We start from the raw sequence: 19,647 nt of genomic DNA on the forward strand, positions 1-19,647 counted from the left end.
GTGCATTTGCACAGAAGGCAGAATGTTAACCATCAGTACTAAAAAAATATTAGCAGCTCTTTGAGTTGCTATAAAAACTCACCTGGAAGGACCAGGGGAATGTTCTTATTTCTGTTAAAGAAAGCCTCAAACAGGTTCTCATCAGCTCTATCAAGCGAGTGCTCTGCTGGGTAGGCTTTCTCTAGAGGAAGGTCAGAGATGAGCTGCATAGGTCAAAAGTGTCTGGAAATGCTACTAATGAGAATCTGTAAAAAATACATTATGAACTGTTCCTCAAAGCAGAAGTCTGAGTAAAAAAATGCACTTCAGGACTGCTTTCATTAGGAGTTACATGGAATTCCCTCAGGAAATGCCCTTCAAATGTATGTTTATATCACTTCTGTCTCTGGCTAAACATGAGAGATCACAGTGTATACCCTAAACTTTTATGGCAGGCTCAATATCAAATTGTCATACAACTTCCTTCTATCTGCAAATGCACAAACTTCTTGGAAAGCTCTAAATTAAACACTTCCCATGAAAACTTCTGCCTCTCTAGCTAATGGGCTGGTCTTGCTTTGTGGTTATTTTTTTTAATTTAATGCCTATCTGGCTCTATTTCTCAATAGCTGAATGAAATATAATAAATGAAGCTATGTATCATTTATCCTAAAAACTAGCATGGAGGAAAACAAGTGTGGATGTTTTAAGGCCATAGCGGAATTTTGAAGTGCATTTTTTTTTAGTTATCTGGTAGTTCTTCAAGGCAATTCAACCTTAATCCATGTGGTTTTATATATATGTTTTTAAAAATTATTTCAGGCAAAACCAAAATGTGGTAAACACAAAATATTATACCTAAGGTGTGCTAGTTTGTGCAATTGGAGTAGAGTATTTTATCTTAGACCTAATTCTAGTTTTATTTTTACAGGAAATAATGAAAAAAGTGTGCCACAACTCTTGATCAGAGACCTAAAGTTTGAGAAGTCATTACCTAAGCTCATGTTTTCTCCTGATCAAGAAAATCATCCATCAAAAGCACCAGTCAAATATGGTGAATTGATTGTATTGGGGTAAGTGTTTGTGTAAGAGTCTGAGGGTTTTCTATGCTATAATCCTGTGGGCATGTTTCAGTACTGTGTTAAATCTTGGATTTAAGTGCGATTAATTGAAAATCTCTAATTAGTAAAACTATACTAATTGAGAATACTTGGTGCTTAGCATGAAAGTTCTTGGGGGTCTGTATCTCATGAGAAACTAAGTAATACAGGAATGATGGACTTTGCTCTTTTTATCTGCTTTTTGATAGGTACAATGGGTCTCTCCCAAATGGAGATAGAGGAAGAAGGAAAAGTAGGTTTGCTTTATTTAAAAGGCCCAAGGCAAATGGGGTGAAACCCAGCACTGTGCACATTGCCTGTACCCCTCAAGCAGCAAAGGTAAGCTCCATTCCTACCTTCAAATCTGTCTGATTTCTCCTTGTGCCATATTAAGAGCTATTAGAAAATGGTTTAAACAGCATAAATATCTACCTGGAAAAGAATGGTTTGTGTTTATCCAAAGTTTTTTTTAGTACCTGTTGGGGTTAGCAAGAAACAATTTAGCAAAGAACATTCAGTGTGTAATCCTTTCCTTGGCCAGAAAAAAACATAGTTTTGAAACATGAATGTTCTGGGCACAGGCTAGTCATATAAAAGACTTTGTTTTGTTTCCCTTCCAAACTCAGTACAGACATCTGTTCTGGACTTTGTGGTTTTGCACTCAGAGTGCTTTAGAATTTAGTTTTGCTTCACGTGCAGCTGACTTTTAAATGATCCTTTGCCAAATCTCCACGTGCACTTTCCAGTGGGTGCTCCTTCCAGCGGGTAGGAGATCCCCAGGGATCAGGACAGATAGGTTTTGCAGGGCATGTTTCATAGGGCTTGTAATCAGAGTTCCCATTAAGAAGCAGAAAAGGAAAGGCTTAGGCCCTGAAGTTTAACTGTATTTCATGTCAAAACTAATACGTCATAGCTAAGGTATTACCATGAAATATTGTGTCTATTCAAGTGTGTGTGCAGTTGTGTTCAGTAACTAATGGAGCATTTTTATTAAAACAATGGAATTTGAGGATGTTTAGTGGTTGTTTAGAAACTGCCAGTGACAAGATCAGGCCTTTAAACAAACATGATAGTGTTAAGTGTTTGACTCCCATAATACCTTGACACTTAAGGATCTTGAGCCTAAATTCAGGGAATGGTATAAAGTACCATTCACATTCTGAAATCAGAAGCATTTTTCTACCAAAATTCTTGAGGTAGAGCTACATTCATAGTAGATCTGTGAAAAGAAGATGCATTTTTGCAAATTCTTTATGGTCTGGTAAGTGCTATTTAGCAATGCTTTTAGCAGTGTTTGTTAGTTCCTATTAGGTAATTGCAGAATGAACATCTAGACTAACAAACTGAAACATTTGCTACAACTGCTGCAACCTATGTTGGGTTTCTCCATGTTTACTCTATTAACCACTACTTATTAATCTGTGTGTCTTAAATGAGTCCTTACTGATTTTAGTGTTGACTCAAATCCTGTTTTTAGAATAAAGTCCCTAAGTTTTTGTCCTCACTTTGCTGTTGGCCAAATTCACACTGAGATGGCCATGAAGGTGTTACATTCATTTTTAGCCTTTGCATTTGGTTGTTTCGTCCTTTTGTGTTCAGGCCAGTGTTGCTTTAACACAAAACATGACTAATAACATGCCCTGGTTAAGTTTATTTAGTTGCAGCATGTGGTGAAGAGACCAGTTTGGTCTGTTGCTGAATCAATCCTGCAGCTTTTTGGGTTTTTTTTTTTTAGTGGCCAGGACTGGGTTTTGTGAAGTTTAACTGCAGGTGTGCCATTAACAACCATCTGCCTTAATGCATTAATTAACACAAGAGGCTGCTGTTATTTATATATGTGTGTATGTATGTATAGTCTGCTTTGCTGCTGCATACTGTAGAATTATTGTGCATGGGTTCAATAATATTTGGCATTTTTTCATAGGCAATAAGTAATAAGGACCAACACAGCATATCTTACACTTTGTCTCGGGCCCAGACAGTGGTAGTTGAATATACACATGACAGCAACACAGATATGTTCCAGGTATGTGAAATAAATGTGTGTGTTCTCATTTTTTTTATTTTTTAACAAGGCATCCTCTCAGCAGGCTTTTCCCCTCGGACTCAAAAGTTTCTGTGTGTCAGTTTGTGCACTCATGATTCAGAGCAGTTTAATTCTGTTCATTCCCAAGGCCGTCCTGTGAACAAGGCTGTGTGCCTATACATCTCTTTTAGACTTGGGCAAAGGTGAAAGTTGGGGGGTTTTGTGAATAATGTGCAAGATTATGGATTTTCTTTTGATTGCTGGTCTGCAAGTCGCATAGTCTGTCTCCTAGTCCCTCCTTGCAAAATGAAGAATAAAGGGCACTGTTCTCTTTAAGCACTTGGAACTTTGCTTCTGGCATTTTCAAAGGGATTTGGGATCAGCCAGTTGGAGACGGGTAGAAGAAATACAGTGTGGAAACACAGAAAAGCTTTTGGCACTACTAATATGAAAAATATTCTGAATTTCTTTAAGCAAACCCAGTAATGTCTAAAGCTCTGGGAGATGTGAAGAGAGAAGCCTCAGTGCTGATGCTGGCAGTTCACAAAAACTTTGCTGCAGTTCCTGTGTGTATGAGAAGGGACCACAAACACATCTGCAGCTGTGGTGTGCCCTCACATGTTATAATTGTTTCCTGTTTTTCTCATAAGGAAGGGGTTTGCTTTGGGGTTCTTTTTAATGTGTGCTTTGTTTTCTCTGATTCCCAGACTGTGATCTTGCGTAGCTTTTTCTTTTCCCTTGTTGTTGCCACTAGTTTATGGCAAGGAGTTTTGCTGTCACAGCATTTAGCTGTGACGCCACTGCAGGATCTTAAGGAGGTGGGAGGTGTTGGGAAGTGGTGGAGGAAGCTGCTTTGCAACTACAAATACTTACAACAGAGCAAAAGGACTGTAATGAAAGCACTGCAGCATAAGCTATTGTTTGTGTGAGTGTTCTCTCTTCAGGCATGCTCTAGCATGCGTGCTGCTCTGAAATTGCCCCTGGCAGTCCCTGTGTACTCACTCGTGGGTTATCCTGCCTAAGAAGCAATAGAAAAATAGATTCTGACAAAGCAGTTTTAGTCCCATGAAAGCTCTCCAGCACCTCAAGCTTTTAGGTTTCTTGCTCAGCAGTTAACCAGTCTTAATATAACCACCTGTTTTCAAAGAGCCTGAGAGCTGTGGAAGTGAGTGAGTTGTAGTGCATAAGGGGGCTTTAAACCCAGCTATGTGGATGCTTGGGAAGGGTTATTACTTTCCTTCTTTGCAAGGAAAAGTACAAGGTAAGTTGACTGGAAAAACAGGGATACCTTTGCAGTTCTATCAAACTCAGTTCAGTTGTGTGGGACTGCAAGACTCAGTTTCCTGCAGCCAGGAAAGGAAGCAGAGCTACCAAGACAATCTGATTGTAGTCACATGTTAAATTCTTGTGTTCTGAGTGTGTAAAGGTAGCCCTCTCTCCCACAACCACCTGGCACCTGGTCTTTCACAGAAGATTTGCTGCTTCTCAGTGCCCACCAGAGCTGAAGAGAGAGCTCACATAATTTGATTTTCATACCTTGACTTTAGTGTAGCACTGTTCAGAATGTTCTGGGCATACAAAGTGACTGCATGTCACTGTTCTCTCTGACTACTGTTCCCTGGCTGTTTTGGTGCTCCTGCAGCTGGTCTGCCTGACCTGAGTGTAACCCCTCTGATGAAAAGGCTTCCAATGGTAAATCATCTCAGAACTGACTTCACTACATCATTTTATTTCTCCTTTCTTCATTTGGCTGTACCCAGCTTTCAGAATAACTGATCATCTGGAGGAATAAAAATTCATCAATTCAGATGAGGCTTTGGAAACCTAAATTGATAGACTGGTGGATAGGACTGCTTTAAACATTCATTAAACAAACTTTTAATGTCATGATTTTTGTATCATTGCTTTTAATTGCTTTGAATTTGAGTAGTCCTAGACACAAAGAAAAACCTCTGACCACTTTTTTTTTTTTTTTTCCTTCTTTTAATGCTTTTCCAGATTGGTCGGTCAACGGAGAGTCCTATAGACTTTGTAGTAACAGATACAGTTCCTGGGAGTCAGAGTAATTCGGATACACAGTCTGTGCAGAGCACAATATCAAGGTTTGCCTGCAGAATCATATGTGAACGTAACCCTCCCTTTACAGCAAGAATATATGCTGCAGGATTTGACTCCTCAAAAAACATTTTTCTTGGGGTAAGGGAATTCTTTTTCTTTTTTCCCCACAAGAAGTTCAGTGCAGGCTTATTTTTTAAACTACTTCATAACTCCACTTCAGCCAAATTAAAGGTTCTCATTGATGTAATTTCTTGTAGGAGAAAGCTGCAAAGTGGAAGACATCAGATGGGCAAATGGATGGACTAACAACAAATGGAGTTCTTGTTATGCATCCTCGTAATGGATTCACAGAGGACTCCAAGCCAGGGGTGTGGAGAGAGATTTCTGTGTGTGGGAATGTGTTCAGCCTCCGTGAAACCAGATCAGCTCAACAGAGGGGAAAAATGGTGAGAGGAGTGACCAGTGTTTTATGCAACCTGTTTAAAATGGTGCAGCCATAAAGGGGTATGGTTTGGGCATAGAGCTGGAATCTGCTGGAATTCTGTGGTAGTTGTCACCTCTGCAGTTAGTTATACTGCCTTTTGTGTATCTGCCTGAGTGCACAAAGGTGTCTTGCTCTACCTGAATAACTGAGTTTATCTGCAAACTAGTACTTAATTGCACATCTAGGCTGCTCTCCTAAGTTGAGTTCCCAATCTACTCTGTATTTCTGCAAACTCTCCTAGGCATCTCCATGTTCTACAAGTATTTTCCCAGTTCTCCCTTGTGCGTTTATACTTTTAAGGTTTTCCCACTTTTTTATAGAATAATGAAGGATAGTTATAATTTTATTCTATATTCATTTCCATGTTGGCATTCTGAGTTTTCCCTCTTCATCTTGTTTCCGAAGCATTGGTGATGTTTCCAGGAGATACTTGGGTTCAGTGTGACTTGGGATGTTTCAGCAAAAAGAAATGCTACATTGGACATTTTAAATGGCATATTTAACTTGGAGTGCTAATGAGAGGAGGGGAAGGCCATGTGTAAAGGGGTGTTTTAAGGAAACAGTCCAAAATATGATGGAGGACTAAAACAGTCTTGTGATACTCCTTCGGGCATTTCAAGTAACATAGTTGGGAGTGCTATAGGGATGAAATAAAGTTGTTAAGATGGGAAAGGAGCTTTTCTTGACTCAGCGTGGTCTATTTTAATGTGTGCATTAATCTCATAAGATGTTGGGGGTGGGGTTTTACCAGAAAAAAAAAAGAGGGCAGAGAGAAGCTGATACTGGACACTCTATGGGTGCTTTGTGGAGACAGTCAGAAGCCGCTTGAAACGTTGGCTCTTCCAGGTAGCTTTGTACCGTGGAAGCGCATGTTGTTTCTCTTGAGAGACCCTAAGGTGCCAGCTGTGTGTGTCTGTGTCCATGTCAAGGTTGAGAACGAGACGAACCAGCTGCAGGACGGCTCCCTGATCGACCTGTGCGGGGCGACGCTGCTGTGGCGCACGGCCGAGGGGCTCTCGCGCACGCCCACCGTCAAGCACCTGGAGGCTCTGAGGCAGGAGATCAATGCGGCCAGGCCCCAGTGCCCCGTGGGCTTCAACACGCTGGCCTTCCCCAGCATGAAGAGAAAAGATGTTGTAGACGAAAAGCAGCCGTGGGTTTACCTGAACTGCGGCCACGTGCACGGCTACCACAACTGGGGGAACAAAGAGGAGAGGGACGGCAAGGACCGCGAGTGCCCCATGTGCCGCTCTGTCGGCCCCTACGTGCCTCTGTGGCTCGGGTGCGAAGCGGGGTTTTATGTGGATGCGGGACCTCCAACTCACGCGTTCAGCCCGTGTGGACACGTGTGCTCGGAAAAGACAACTGCATACTGGTCCCAAATTCCTCTTCCTCACGGTACTCACACTTTTCACGCGGCCTGTCCCTTCTGTGCGCATCAGCTGGCTGGTGAGCAGGGTTACATCAGGCTCATTTTCCAAGGGCCTCTCGACTAACGCGGGTGTTCCCAAGGACTGCAGTAAACTGATAAGCTAAGCGAGTCTCATTTTTAAAACAACTGTTTTTCGTATTCTCTGGGCTTTGCTGGTTTGCATTAAGATGAAGAATTTTTTTGATTTTTTTGTTACAACAGCTAAATCCCTCTTTACTGAGAGAAGTCTGGAAATAGAAGAAATGGGGGGAGAAGGGTGAGACCTCCTGCTTTTTTTAGTTAATAACTACTTCTGAAGAGGTGAAGGAAGTGTTGTAGAGTGAACTTCAATACCTTCAGTTTAATGTTTTTTTGAATCACGTGCCCACAGTGTTTGGAAGGTGTTTCATTCTTTTTGTATATGGAGGGTAAATAGTTCAAAGAACATTAGTTTACAGCTTGGATGCAAACATTGTAAAATATAACATGTATATTAACTCTTTTCTATTTATCTTTATTATTGAAAATACTTAGAATGTTTAGAGAGTAGCATGGTCATAGTGTGTTACATCCACCAATTGGATGTGTAGAGTAGTTCTGGATGGAGAAGAACGTGGGATGAAAATGGTAGAAAAATCTTTTAATCTAAAATACTGAGTTCTTAGAATAGTTAAAATGCTTTTTAAGCAAAGCTAATGCAAATTATGATGGCATAAAGTTGTGCTTTAACAGTGTTGAGAGGTAGCTAAGAAGGACTTCTTAAAATGTCTTTTTGGTAGGACTGTACTTAAGATCTGGTTACAAGGAGAATATTTACCAGACTCTTCAAATATGCAACTTAGTCTAGATTAAGGATTTTTTTTCTCCCTTCACGCTAACACTTCTCTTTATTTAGCGTTAGTGGCATTTGTGAAGGTTTTTCCAATGTTAGTCATGAATGATGAGGCTCTGTTTCTTGCTGTTTGGGGATGGTGGGGGAGACAAGGGGGAGAGGTGGATGTACCTGGGCACATATGTGTGGAGCAGTTTGTGACTTGACCACAGTCCCAGCCTGAGAGGGGTTTGTCAGCTGGGTGCTCAGCCTTCCACCTGCTGTGACTGGTGGTGGTGGGGGGGCTCAGGCCTGGCCTTCGCCCCTCTGCCAGGTGCAGATGCTCATCTGGGGCACATGTGGAACAGAGGTGGAGCCTGGTAGCCAGGGGATGTGTGCCTGTGTCCCTGCATCCTGGGGCAGCTGGGCACAGCTGGCAGTCTGTTGGGAGAGCTGGGGCTGGGCTGGGCTCAGACCATCCGTGTGGGATGCTGCCATAGGGTCTGGTTACTGGTCTCTCTCTGCTCTCCTCCTCCTTCCCTTCTGTATCCACCAGAAAAGACCAGTGCACTACATGCAGCTCTGCTGCCAGCCCACTGTGTTTCATGGCAACCTGACCTTTTTAGGATTGATTTGAGTTTTTTGGCCAGCTTCGTACTTTTTTTTTTTAATATGTACTGTATAATTGGCAGTAAGAAAATTTCTGTACTTTATAGCAAAGCTTTCATTTTTTCTTTTGAAGCTGTTCTAAAATTTTCTTTGTTTAAAGAAACCTGTGTTGCTTAGATGTCATGAATTAATTACTTTGACTGTCAATTATTTCTCTTTTTAAAAAGGAATTATATATATTGTTTGGTTCACTCAGGAAATGCATGTGTCAGGAAACCTGTACTATAAGTTCAGTCAGCTGTCATGTACAAGTAACTGCTGTTACTCCCTTTCCATAGAAATATATCTGATTCTGACATTTTCCAGATTATATGCATTAAGTAATGAAACTTATGCAGCGAGAAATCCCTGTATTGTAGTTGTTCTAATCATCTTATTCAAACTATAGTATACTGTAGTTTTAATTTTTATTTGCAAATTAATTTATTTAAACTACGTGAGTAAACACTTTTCAAAAACAGAAATTCTGGGATTGTGGCTTTGTTTCCAAGAGATGGGAAAGGTGGCTGGGGATGGCCCTTCTGTTGTCACCTCAGGTGTTCCTCTGTTCTGCACATGTGGATTAAGAGCACAGAGAAGCAGCAGATGTAAAGGCTTTTGATGTTTTTCCTGGCCATGGCTTTGAATGGCTCCTTTCCGATGTCCTCTCAATGTGTTTTATATTTAACTCTGTGTTAAAGGTGAGATTGTTGTTTAAAAGACACAGTTAAATGAGTAAGTTACGAATACTGAAGTGTAAGCAGAAAATTTTCTGGGCTCTTCAAATGACGAGATCTTAATTCTATCTTTCACAAACTCTCATTGATTCTTCTCTGATCCTGATCTTGTTGACTACAGACACATGAAAAGCCAGAAGAGGACATGCTGAAAGCTACAAAGCAGTATGAATAACACAGAGCTGAGCTGTGAGCACAGATGGAGCACGGGATGGTAGGAGGAATATGGGAAGTGGTGTTGGAGGCCCAGCTGGATATAGTTGGGTACATGCACACCTAACTGCAGAGGGGAAGAAGAGAGTCATGCCCAACATGCAGCCCTTGTTAAGGATCTACCCTGTTTAAGATGATACATTATGCTTACACTGTAGTTTTCAACCCCATTCCTCACCCCCCCCAAAAAAAGATATCCCAGACAAAGGGGTCTGAGCAGAACTAGCTGTGTCTCTGGGGAGTGTTAGGCTAAGGTCACTCTTCTGTCTGCCTCACATTCTGCCTGTTTCATACTTCTTTGGCTGAGTTGGGCTTGTTAATCTCTTTTTTTAGAAGGGCAGAACATGAGCTTCCAAACACTTGAGACATGGAAATACCACTGTCAGAGGCAATGGTTGAGTAGTTTAAGGAGCAAGTTCCATCACCAACAACAGCACCTCTGACTCTGGCATGCTGTTTGGGTTCCTCCAGGCTTCTGTTCTTTGATAAATGTTTGCAGTAGCCCTCTAAATGGTAAAGTGAATTTCAGATTAAAAGTACTCAAACAGATCCCTGAAGCACTCTGAACTTTAAGACAAATCCTTTTGAACAGATTTTGGTGCTGCAAGAGGTGGCACCTGGCTGGGTTTAATACAATCACAGCTCCATTTGTGGCAGCCTAAAGCAGCCCCTTGCAGCAGCGAAGATCAGCCCCAGGTGAGATCTGTGGCCTTCACCTGCTTTTAAAGGTTTACTGGACTGGCAAGAAACATTGGTGATGCAAGTGGCAGATGGGACAGGATTGTTCCCTGGGAGACCACTGCAGGGATAAGGAACTGCTAAGGGAATGAATGGGAAAATGGCATAAAGTGTAGGTACTTTTCTAGCCTTGAAGTTCAGTGAAACTCTGCAGATGTGCCTCTGGAAACGAGTTCTGGTTTGTGTGTGGCTGCCCTGTTCTGGGCAGGGCAGTGTGTAAAGCAGGTGATACAATGAACTAATTTGCCTTTCAGTTGTCGGAAATTGCATGGATTTAACACTGCTGGAAGGCAGCAGCTGGCTAATAAAGCCCCTTTTGTTTTTGTTTTGTTTTTTTTTTTTTTTTTTGTTGTTTGTTTTTTCCCCACAGCAGAAGTGGGACAGCACAGGGTGCTGGCAGGAGCATAGACAGGGAGGTTGCTGTGGTTTTCCTGGGGAGAACAGAGTGCTCTGGTTCCTTTGCTGTCTTGGCCACTGGGTTGGAGCAGCCCCACGAGTGCCTGGTGTGGCCCTGAGCAGCGTGGTGCAGGCTGGGGATGAGGCCTTCCCATCCCAGCTGTGTGGGACTTGTTACACCTGCAGGAATGAGCCTGGTCTTCTGGAAGGTTTAACATGAAGTCACCTCAGGAGACTCCTGTGTTGGAAGGTGCTCTGCAAATCCCGTAATGATCCTGCCATGCTTGATCTCCTTCTGAAACGACACTTTCCAGGCTCAGTTCTAAAAATACATTTCCAGTTTTGCAATTTCAATCTACCCAGATGACTACAACTACTTCCATGCTGTCTTTCAGCCTGGATTAGGTCTGGTTGCTGTTGAATTAGACCAGATTTCATGGTCCTTGTCTTGGCTCATCCCTTTCTGTAAAAACACTGGCAGAGCTCGTCTATTTTTAATTGTAGCACTTGGCTTTAACATAAGGGCTGTGATCATCCTAGAAATGCAGTTTCTAAGGCTCATTTATGACTGTAGCAGAACACTTGTACTCGCACTGTTGCGCATACTGTGCATAAGATGATCTGAGAAAGCATCTCTGCAGAAGCTGTGAAGGTTCCTGTGACTTTAATCAGGGACTCCTTGGTAAGTATGACCTCTGCAAGGGCAGCAGCAGCCCTGCCCCTTCCCGGGTGCTGCTTCCAGGGTTGCAGCAGGAGCTCAGGCCCCGGTTTTCTCCCGGCGAACAGCTCTACATCACTGTGCTGTTGGGAGGCAGTATCCCATGGAAACGTGGATGGTGATACAAGCTGAGCTGGGGAAACACTGACAGGTGCTACTGCAGCAGGAGCAGCCAGCTCCTTCAGCTGTCCTAGTTCTTGGTCCGGTTCCATCTCTGGTGTGAAAGCAGTAGGGGGTAGATTTAAAGAGCAGAAAAAAATGGGTGTTTATTCCCTCAAGCCTCAGGTGCCTCTGTGAGAGCAGCCATGCCAAACCCAGCCTTGGGGAACCGCAGCAGGGCTGGTGGCCTTGGATGTGCCCAAGGCTGGGATCAGTGCAACATTAGGGAATGGCATTAGCTGTACACCTCAGTGCCTGAACCTTTGTTCCTGCCTTGGACCCCCCTGAGCTGCTGCTGCTCACCTTCCCTGTGCCTTCCAGCCCTGGCAGCACAGCTCATTCTGCACTCACAGTGAGCAGGTGCTGGCAGAAGCAGGTCCTGTTTGCCTTGCCCAGCACAAGCCCTTTTTGGGATCAGCTTAGGCATCACCTGGGGCTGCATTCCTCAAGGCTAGGCTCCAGGGAAGAGGAGTAACCAGAGGCAGAGTGCCAGCTCTGGCAGTCAGGAGTTCCCTGCCCACTCCCTGCCACTCTTGGGTTTGCTGCTCAGCTCTCACTCCTTGTCCTACTGCCCCTCTTGCAGGGCTGGCAGGAGGGGATGGGAATCTGCACCAACATCACTCTGTTTGCTGGCTGTGGTGTTTGCCTGGCACTGCTGGTGAGGATGTGTTTGTGGCAGCAGCAAAGCACCAGCAATTCCTGGGTTCTGCCAGCCTTCCTGAGAGCACGTTGCTCCAGTGCAGGGGGCTGAGATATTTCACAGGAGTACAAATGACCTAGTGATCAACTCAAAGAAGGACTTTTCTGCTGCAAAGGCAACTTCTCTGCAATTTGGCAATGCCTGCAATATTGTAATGTTTTTATTTTGAATATTTTTGCTGATTTAGTGTCACTAAACAGCTCAGAGCTTATTAATCTGCTCTAACTTCCTCTACCTCATCTACATCTGTAGTACCAGTTCTGTGCTGAGATCACTACTGGAGATCTGCTACCTTCCAGAAAAACAATGGAAGTGGAGTTCTTTGGAGTTAGAATTCATGCCAGGATGGTCTACTTTTCCTTTTTGTATGGGAAAGGTCTCCTGGAAAGGATTCCCCTCTTCCAGCCCTGGCATGGCACGCGCTGGACTCCTGAGGATTCCCTGTGAGTGCTGCACGGAGAGTGAGTGGCACAGACAAAGGAGGGAGGACATGATAGTTCACCTTGTTATTCAGATTTAAGTATGGTTAAATACAATCAAACCAGTGGGAAAAACTCCTTTAAGTGTATTTTCTTTGCTACTCACTCCCACGGTTGTCTGCTTATTTATACAATTGTCTTGACCCTTATATCTGTTTCTGCTTCAACACCCCTTCCAAAGAAAAAAAATTAACATCTCTCTGCAAGTGTTTTACCTGAAAGTTTCTCAGTCATGTTTCCTGTGCTGATGCCTTTCCTCAAGTGTTTCTATTAAAATATATGACTTAATTCATTGAACCATGTTGGCTGGAACTGGGCCCTGCAAAAGATATTTTGAGGTTCTTGTGGTCACCTAGTTTTCTGCCTAGATCAGATTTGCCTTCAGACTGTCCTGGAAAATGCTGGAAAACAAGCTGGTCAAAGATGAGGGAAGAGCAATGGCTTTCCTGGGCTCTTGGGAAGCAGCTCGTGAAAGCTGAATTTTTTTGTAAAGCTTGTCTCTGGGCTGAAGGGATCCGCTTTTCTCCCTGGATCACGCTCAGATTTCAAGCACCTCCCACTTTCCAGCTCTCTGTAAAATAACTTTTTAATATAACCATCTTACAACTGGGACCTACCTCTGTCATTCCCTTTGGTTGGCTGCAGTTTAGGAGCTGGATAAACACTAAGCCTTCAGTGCTTCCATATCTACATCTCTCCAAAGTAATATTTTTAGCTGATCCCAGAAGATTTGAAACAAAACAAATGCATGCAGCGATATTCTAAACTTGCCTGGATGCAAAGCTAAAAACTGCAGCTTGCTGTCATGTGCTTGATGAAAGGAATTGAGTCAATTCATCCTTTCCAAAAATCCCAGGGTTGTTTTTTTTTTTTATTTTTATTTTTTTTTTGTGCTGTTGTGTGGGAGGAGGAGAGAATTAGTTATTCAGTGGAATGAGGACAATTAAAAGCAAATACAACTTCCAGTGATGTCATCATCCGTTCACTTTGCCCTTAGCAATACGGAGGCAGCCTGGCTTTTTAATTGGCCCCTTTCCCTTCTGTTCTGTGCTTCCCCTTGGCACAGGGTCTGGCAGTTTCCAAAGTCTCCACAGGACTGTGGTACAGGTGTGCCCATTCTAGTTTTGCCTGGACACTCCCCTGAGTTGTGACCTCAGAGGGGCTGAAAGGCTCTAAAGTGCTATGGATTGAGAGGTCATGGTTTCTCCTGCCCAGCTTGCTTTTTCATGGAGTGTTATTCTGTAATGGGGACATGTCCATAGGTTCCACCCCAGGTTCAAGCTGTGGTGTCACCTGTGGCTATTGCTAGAGGATAAACGTTGCCTGACATGGGGCACAGGGAGATGGGCCTTCCCACAGTCTGTGGAAGTCCTGTGTCCACAGTAGACACGGCTGGACCCATGTTCTGCATAGCAAGGCTGTTGAAGTAGCTCCCTTCACTTTTGAAGGGCAGCTAAAGCAGTCAGCAGGCCTTTAAATACCACATGACCACCCAAGGTCATAAATATATTAATGCTTTTTCACTTATTCACTATAGAAGTGGATCCACAGCAGCTTTCCTGAGGAAGCAGGATCAGCAGTGCCAACAACCTGGGCTCCACCGTTGCTCAGGGGACTTTCAGTGTTACTCAGCATTTTTTGCTAGCGTCGCTCCTTATCACTTGGAAATCTCACTCCACCTGTTCTGGAGCAGGAGCAGCAGAAGGTGTGTTCAAGCACCTTTAGGCAATGATGAATCATGCTCATGGCAAAGTCTTTGGCAGCTCCTGGCTGCTGCCTGCCAGGGAAAGCTGTCACTGGAGCAGGCTAAGTGCCTCTACAAATGTGGGGTTTGCCTGGAGCCTGTGCCAGCCCTAAAGCAAAAAAACCTCTGGCCCTACACCAATATTGCCATTATTTATACAGTGGAGTGTTTCTCATACCAAAGAGGCCTGGGATTAGTGTTTCTTGCAACAACATATTTATAACCCATGTGTGTGTGCATTTTGTTATACTTTTAACTTCATAGGCTAATGGTCAATAAAGCCAGGCTCTATTTATACTTCTGCAGCAAAAAAAAATGTTGGATAGCATCATGCAAGAGACTTAGGATCTGCTGGCCCCAGACAATCTTTCAGACTGTAATTTAGGGGCTCATTCACAAAATAGAAGAATAAAAGTGGTATGTTCAAGGTTGTCTTCCCCAGAGCCCAGCAAAGGAAGAGAAGAGCAGCTATGGGAGTCCCCAGCATGGGGCATATTTAACCCACCTTTGCTCTTGATACTCAAAAAAAAAATCAGTGTGTCTGGAGTTCCTGTACTATTTAAAAGGAAAAGAAAAAAAAAAAAAAAACCCTAAAAAAACAACAACCACCACTAAGCGTTCCCAGGTTGCATCAAACAAGCTTTTTGCAAGTTTGAGATGCAAGTTTCTTTGCACCAGCTAATTTAAAAATATGTTGCTCATCATGTAACCACGGATCCACACAAGAAGGTCCTCTCCTTCATTTATCTGCCCTGTGCCAGGGTCAGTTCTACCCAAATACTTCTCCCAAGTGTTCAACGTGCTTAGTCTTTCAAAATCTGCAGTAATGGAGACTCTACCACATCTCCAGGCAGCCTGGTCCATGGCTCAGTTATAGAATTCAAAAACTCAGATCTACTATAAAACTGTACAATTCATAAACTTGTATCTACTAAAGTAAACTGAAGAGCAAGTTGGGGCCAAGTATCTACCTACTGTTTGGGGTTTGCTTTCTTAAAGAAAAAGAAACAACCCAAAGCAAAAGCTTTTGTATTCCAGGCACTTCTGCAGAGTTTGAAAATAAAGCAAAAAAAGCGACTTCCTGCAAAATGTATCGATCGGCACATTCCCCTGTGTGACACTGAATGAACTTGTCCAACAAATAGACACGGAAGGAAAAAAAAAAAGGGGAGGAAAGGTGCCTACGAAGCCCTCAACCTCTGTTACTCATTCTATTAAAATTTAATGAGGAGCTATTAATGAATGCAGCCAGGAAGATGGGAGAAGGGCAGTGGAATGGCCTCAACATTCCTCGTTAGCCAGATTTCTCTATAGAGCTGGGAAAGAAGAGGGCAACTTTCAAAGGACAAGAGGGCTCCTGTGAGGGACAGCTGGAAGCAGCAGTCTGCAGCAAGCTCTGTGGGCTGCATACATTGGTGGAAGAGTATTTTAAGTGGTTTTTGTCATTAAAAGCTGAACTGAGGGTGAGTTGTACTCATGGTATATAAGGAAAAGACACTCCTGAATTCAAATACCTTGAGTATAGAGTGGGGAACTGGGGTCATTTCCTCACTGATGGTGATTTCCTGTGTGAAGTTAACCCTGTCTCCCTGTGTCTCCCATCCCACGCAGTATTATTTGCACAGAAATTCAGTTTCCTAGCTCTTCAGCCAAATTTTGGGAGCTGATGTTCCCATGACAGTGGCTGATGCGACATACAGAGCTGGGGACGTGATGGATGTTTCACCTTGAACATAAACAACTCCACTGCCTGTTCACCTCACAGCAAAGCTGTCTGGGCCATTTCCTTTGGTGCTGTGTTACCCAGCATGATTCAAGGGGACATGCAGCACATCCGTGACTTTCCTTTCCCAGTTGCCAGGCCAGCTGCCTTATCAAAGAAAGGAATGGAGCTGATTAGACACGGCCTGGGGTTTTTTTTAAGCCCCTAGCAGTTGCTCTAAGGCTTATGTGAGTCTTTAATTAATGCTGTATTTTGATGTTCCCCTAAATAGTGCTAATAGGTTCTCTGGTCCTGTGGGACCTCTTCTGTTCCCTGGAGTTTATAGTGTCATTCATTTGGCAATGGTTTGATCTGTTTCTTGAAGGTTCCAGAGTAAATTTTACTTGGCCCTGCTGAGTCTGGATTCCTCTCATCTCTCTTAGCTGTTGTTTAAGCTCTTCTCTTCCTCATCTGGCCTGTATTTCCTGTCTCTGGTTCTTACTATGAAGCGTGTTAATAAGCATCTGGATGCCATTAGCATGTTTTGTGAGAACAGAAGCAGGATAAAAAGTAGAAATTGAAAGCAGAGCCTATGTAGAAGTAAATCTGTGTTCTTCTGTGTTCATCACGAGCAACCTCCCAGAAGATATCTTTGCATCTTTCTTGTGCTTGTGAAACAGACCCTAATTGCAGTCAGGTAGGTGTAAAAACACGGTTTGGGCAAGGGAGTTGCTACGTGGCAGTAAGAAATGCTTCCAAGGATCCAGGAGGTCTTAAAAAGAGCTTGGTTGTGGTCATCTCAAAAACCCCTGTCCCAGTAAGCATTCCTCTTCTGGAACAAAAAGGGGCAGGAGAGAAGAGTGCTGATCACTTTTCAGGGCTGGGTGAATCCACAGAGCATATCTGAGTCTCTTTGGAAAAGTCACCAGCAGATGAAGTAATCTGAGGCCTCACCCACACCACAGTTTATTCAGCCAGCTGCGTAGGTCTCTTAACAGAGGTGCTTTTTAATACAGCATGTCAAGCACTGAGAAATGTCACTTTGATTTTGACATACTCCCCACCAAGTATGATGTGTTTTCTGTTATGCGTTGTTGTCAAGGTGAATAAATGAATTAGCATGGATTTTTAATTGCTTCAATGTTGAACTCTGATATCAGCTGGAAGGAAAATATCATCCTAGATTAATAAAGAGGTGGTACAAGAGCTAATCACCCTCTGGTGAGAAGCCAAGCTCTCCAAATGCAAGGAGGAGATTTCAGTGTTGTTTCTCTCTCTAGCTGCATTGAATCAATTGCTGGGTGCCTACAGAGGCTTCTGCTGGCCACTAGCAGACACCAGGGGACAAGAAAAGACTCGATTGTCTGAAATCCAGGTACTCCTCATTTCTGGAAGTCTGGGGAAAGGCTGCCATCTGCTGTAAAGCAAAGTGGTTGCTGGGAATACATTTGACTTAAATCCAGCAGTCACGTTGAAGCTGAGATGAGCTCAGGGTAGGAGCAAAGTAAAACAAGTGAAGACAAACTGTGCACTTAAAGACCTGGTGACGCTTTTCACACAGATCCCTCTCCTAATAATGGCTGTTACCTACCATGCCCTTAGAGGAAAAAAAATCTTCCCTGTGGTCCCCACCAGCTTTAATCCCTGAGATTTCCCGTCAAGGTCAAAGACAGGACAGAGGCACCATTCAGAAAGCTGCTGTCTGCAGCTGCAGTGAGGGTGCTGCTTCCTCAATTTAATCTGGGCATCCACATCATTCCACAGCCTCCCAGCTGCAGAGTTTTAAAATGCAGAAAGGTGTGTAGCTTTCCTCTCAGCAGTATGTGTGTGACGCCTACACTAGCTACAAATGAACTTGGCTGTACCCTCTACCCACAGGTCTTGCAACCTAGAACAGAGCAAAGTCTAAAAACGTGTACAACTCAGGGTGTTTATCTCCAATCTTTAAAATAAAACCTGTACTGCACCCTGTGATATCTAGAATCAATTTCTTCTCTTTAAAAGCCACTAAGACGCCAGTCCTACTCCCTCGGTACCAACATGCTCCAATTTTTCTGCACTTTTTCCTTTTTTTTTTTTTTTTCAACCATCACTTGCTCTGAAACTGCACATTTTGTCTCACGAGAAATTTCAGAAACAAGAGCTTTTCATTTGCCCAAGGTGCTGCTTGGACCAGACTGTTTTCCATTACACTTTCCTGAAAACACCCCACTAGAATCCCTCCTTTTGTAAAGTTGGCGTGGCTGTGGCTGGATTCAAAAGGAGCAGTGCACATAACAAAGCTAGCCTGGAAAGCTGACATAAAGAAAGCCAGAGCCCCTGATGATTCAGGTATTAATGTACTCCATCAGAATAAACTGCTATCTGATAAAATGGGTTCACTCCAGATACAGAAGAAAGAGCTTTTAATTTTACACGCTCTCTTTACTGGAGACTGACAGACCCAAGAACTGTGTGAAATGCAGCCACATCTGTGGCATATCTAAGGTGCTGAGGAACGACTTGGAGCCAGGAGGAGCTCTGCTACCCTTGCAGACATGGAGGAATGCATGCTAGGGCATTCAGGAGCAAGAGAGAGACTTGGCATCCCAGTTTTACGGGTTGTCCTTATGTTATGACAGTGTCTTGATGGAGTCTATTTAAAAACTGTCCTAGAAAGAGCCATGTGAGGAGGTGGCCCTTGAGGTGGGCCAGGCATGTCTTCTATACAAAGGTCTGAACCCGAGTTCCACCAGTTAGCATTTGGTTGACGTGATAAAAATAATCTTCAAAATTGTCATCTGTGTTAATTTTGAGAGCCAGTAACGTTGCCCTATAAAACTGCCACCCCATTCTGCATGTTCCTAATTTCGTGGCACTGAGCACCATGCTCCACATAAACAAGGCCTGGAAATATGTTCCCTGCTACTGGCATGAAATATTCAGTCTTAATATCCCTTTATGTCACTTGAGACAAGAAGAGCAGAAGCTCTCCATCTGCCTTTTCTGCAGTGATCATTATTTTACATATTTCTTTTTTATCCCTTGCTCCCTCCAAGGAGAGTTTTTCCTCGAAGTTTGGTTGTTCCTATCATTGTTTAGTGCTGCTCTTTTAGAGACAAGATTACCCACTGCACTCAGGGTTCCTGGGGGACCTGCCCCTCTAATTACATTTAATCACTATTTTCCCTCACATTCTCTATGGATTGCAGTACCTTCTTCCTTTTTTTGCAAGCTGAGCAAAGGTTTTCTACAGAAAACTGTAAGCTAGTGGTACCAGGATCCTATCAGCAAGGACCTTCTAAAACACTATGACATCTCAAGAAAGGAGGCCAGGTATTCCTAGAGATGACCCAGCTTTTAGAATCGTTGGCTGCTGGTTCTACCATTGAGCAGTATCAGCATTTCCTTATTTTTTTAATCTCTCTTGTATCTGAGAAGACATCAAGCTACTTTGTTCTCTTTACCATTTATTTTCTACAGCACAAAACTCACTATTTCCCATTTCTTTTCCAGGAAGACTCCACTGAAGACTCCTGAGCTGGCATGAGTGTAGGAAAAAAAC

The 19,647-nt window shown here is 43.3% G+C and overlaps 1 protein-coding gene across 2 annotated transcripts; it reads left to right on the forward strand.

Annotated features, from left to right (window-relative positions):
- The first annotated feature begins 908 nt into the window (after positions 1-908).
- Positions 909-19,611, forward strand: PELI1 (pellino E3 ubiquitin protein ligase 1). 2 transcript variants are annotated; one of them, XR_009933096.1, is made up of 8 exons: positions 911-1,052; positions 1,289-1,418; positions 3,004-3,105; positions 5,104-5,301; positions 5,421-5,609; positions 6,577-7,335; positions 17,384-17,478; positions 19,599-19,611. XR_009933096.1 is itself a non-coding variant. In XM_062490654.1 (6 exons), exons 1-6 carry the CDS (start codon positions 982-984, stop codon positions 7,141-7,143), a joined length of 1,257 nt encoding a protein of 418 aa, XP_062346638.1. In that variant the 5' UTR covers positions 909-981; the 3' UTR covers positions 7,144-8,991. The 2 variants fall into 2 exon arrangements, 1 of the variants encoding a protein (XP_062346638.1); XM_062490654.1 differs by lacking the exons at positions 17,384-17,478; positions 19,599-19,611 and having other exon boundaries at positions 909-1,052; positions 6,577-8,991.
- Positions 19,612-19,647: the final 36 nt, after the last annotated feature.

This window comes from Cinclus cinclus, chromosome 3 (assembly GCF_963662255.1).
Source record: "Cinclus cinclus chromosome 3, bCinCin1.1, whole genome shotgun sequence".
NCBI classification, from domain to species: domain Eukaryota; kingdom Metazoa; phylum Chordata; class Aves; order Passeriformes; family Cinclidae; genus Cinclus; species Cinclus cinclus.

Bases quoted from the DNA above. Each gene is read 5' to 3' on its own strand.
- PELI1 (XM_062490654.1), top strand. From the start codon at position 982: ATGTTTTCTCCTGATCAAGAAAATCATCCATCAAAAGCACCAGTCAAA. The intron at 5,302-5,420 runs GTAAGGGAATTC...AATTTCTTGTAG, and splicing joins CAAAAAACATTTTTCTTGGG to GAGAAAGCTGCAAAGTGGAA. The intron at 5,610-6,576 runs GTGAGAGGAGTG...GTCCATGTCAAG, and splicing joins CTCAACAGAGGGGAAAAATG to GTTGAGAACGAGACGAACCA.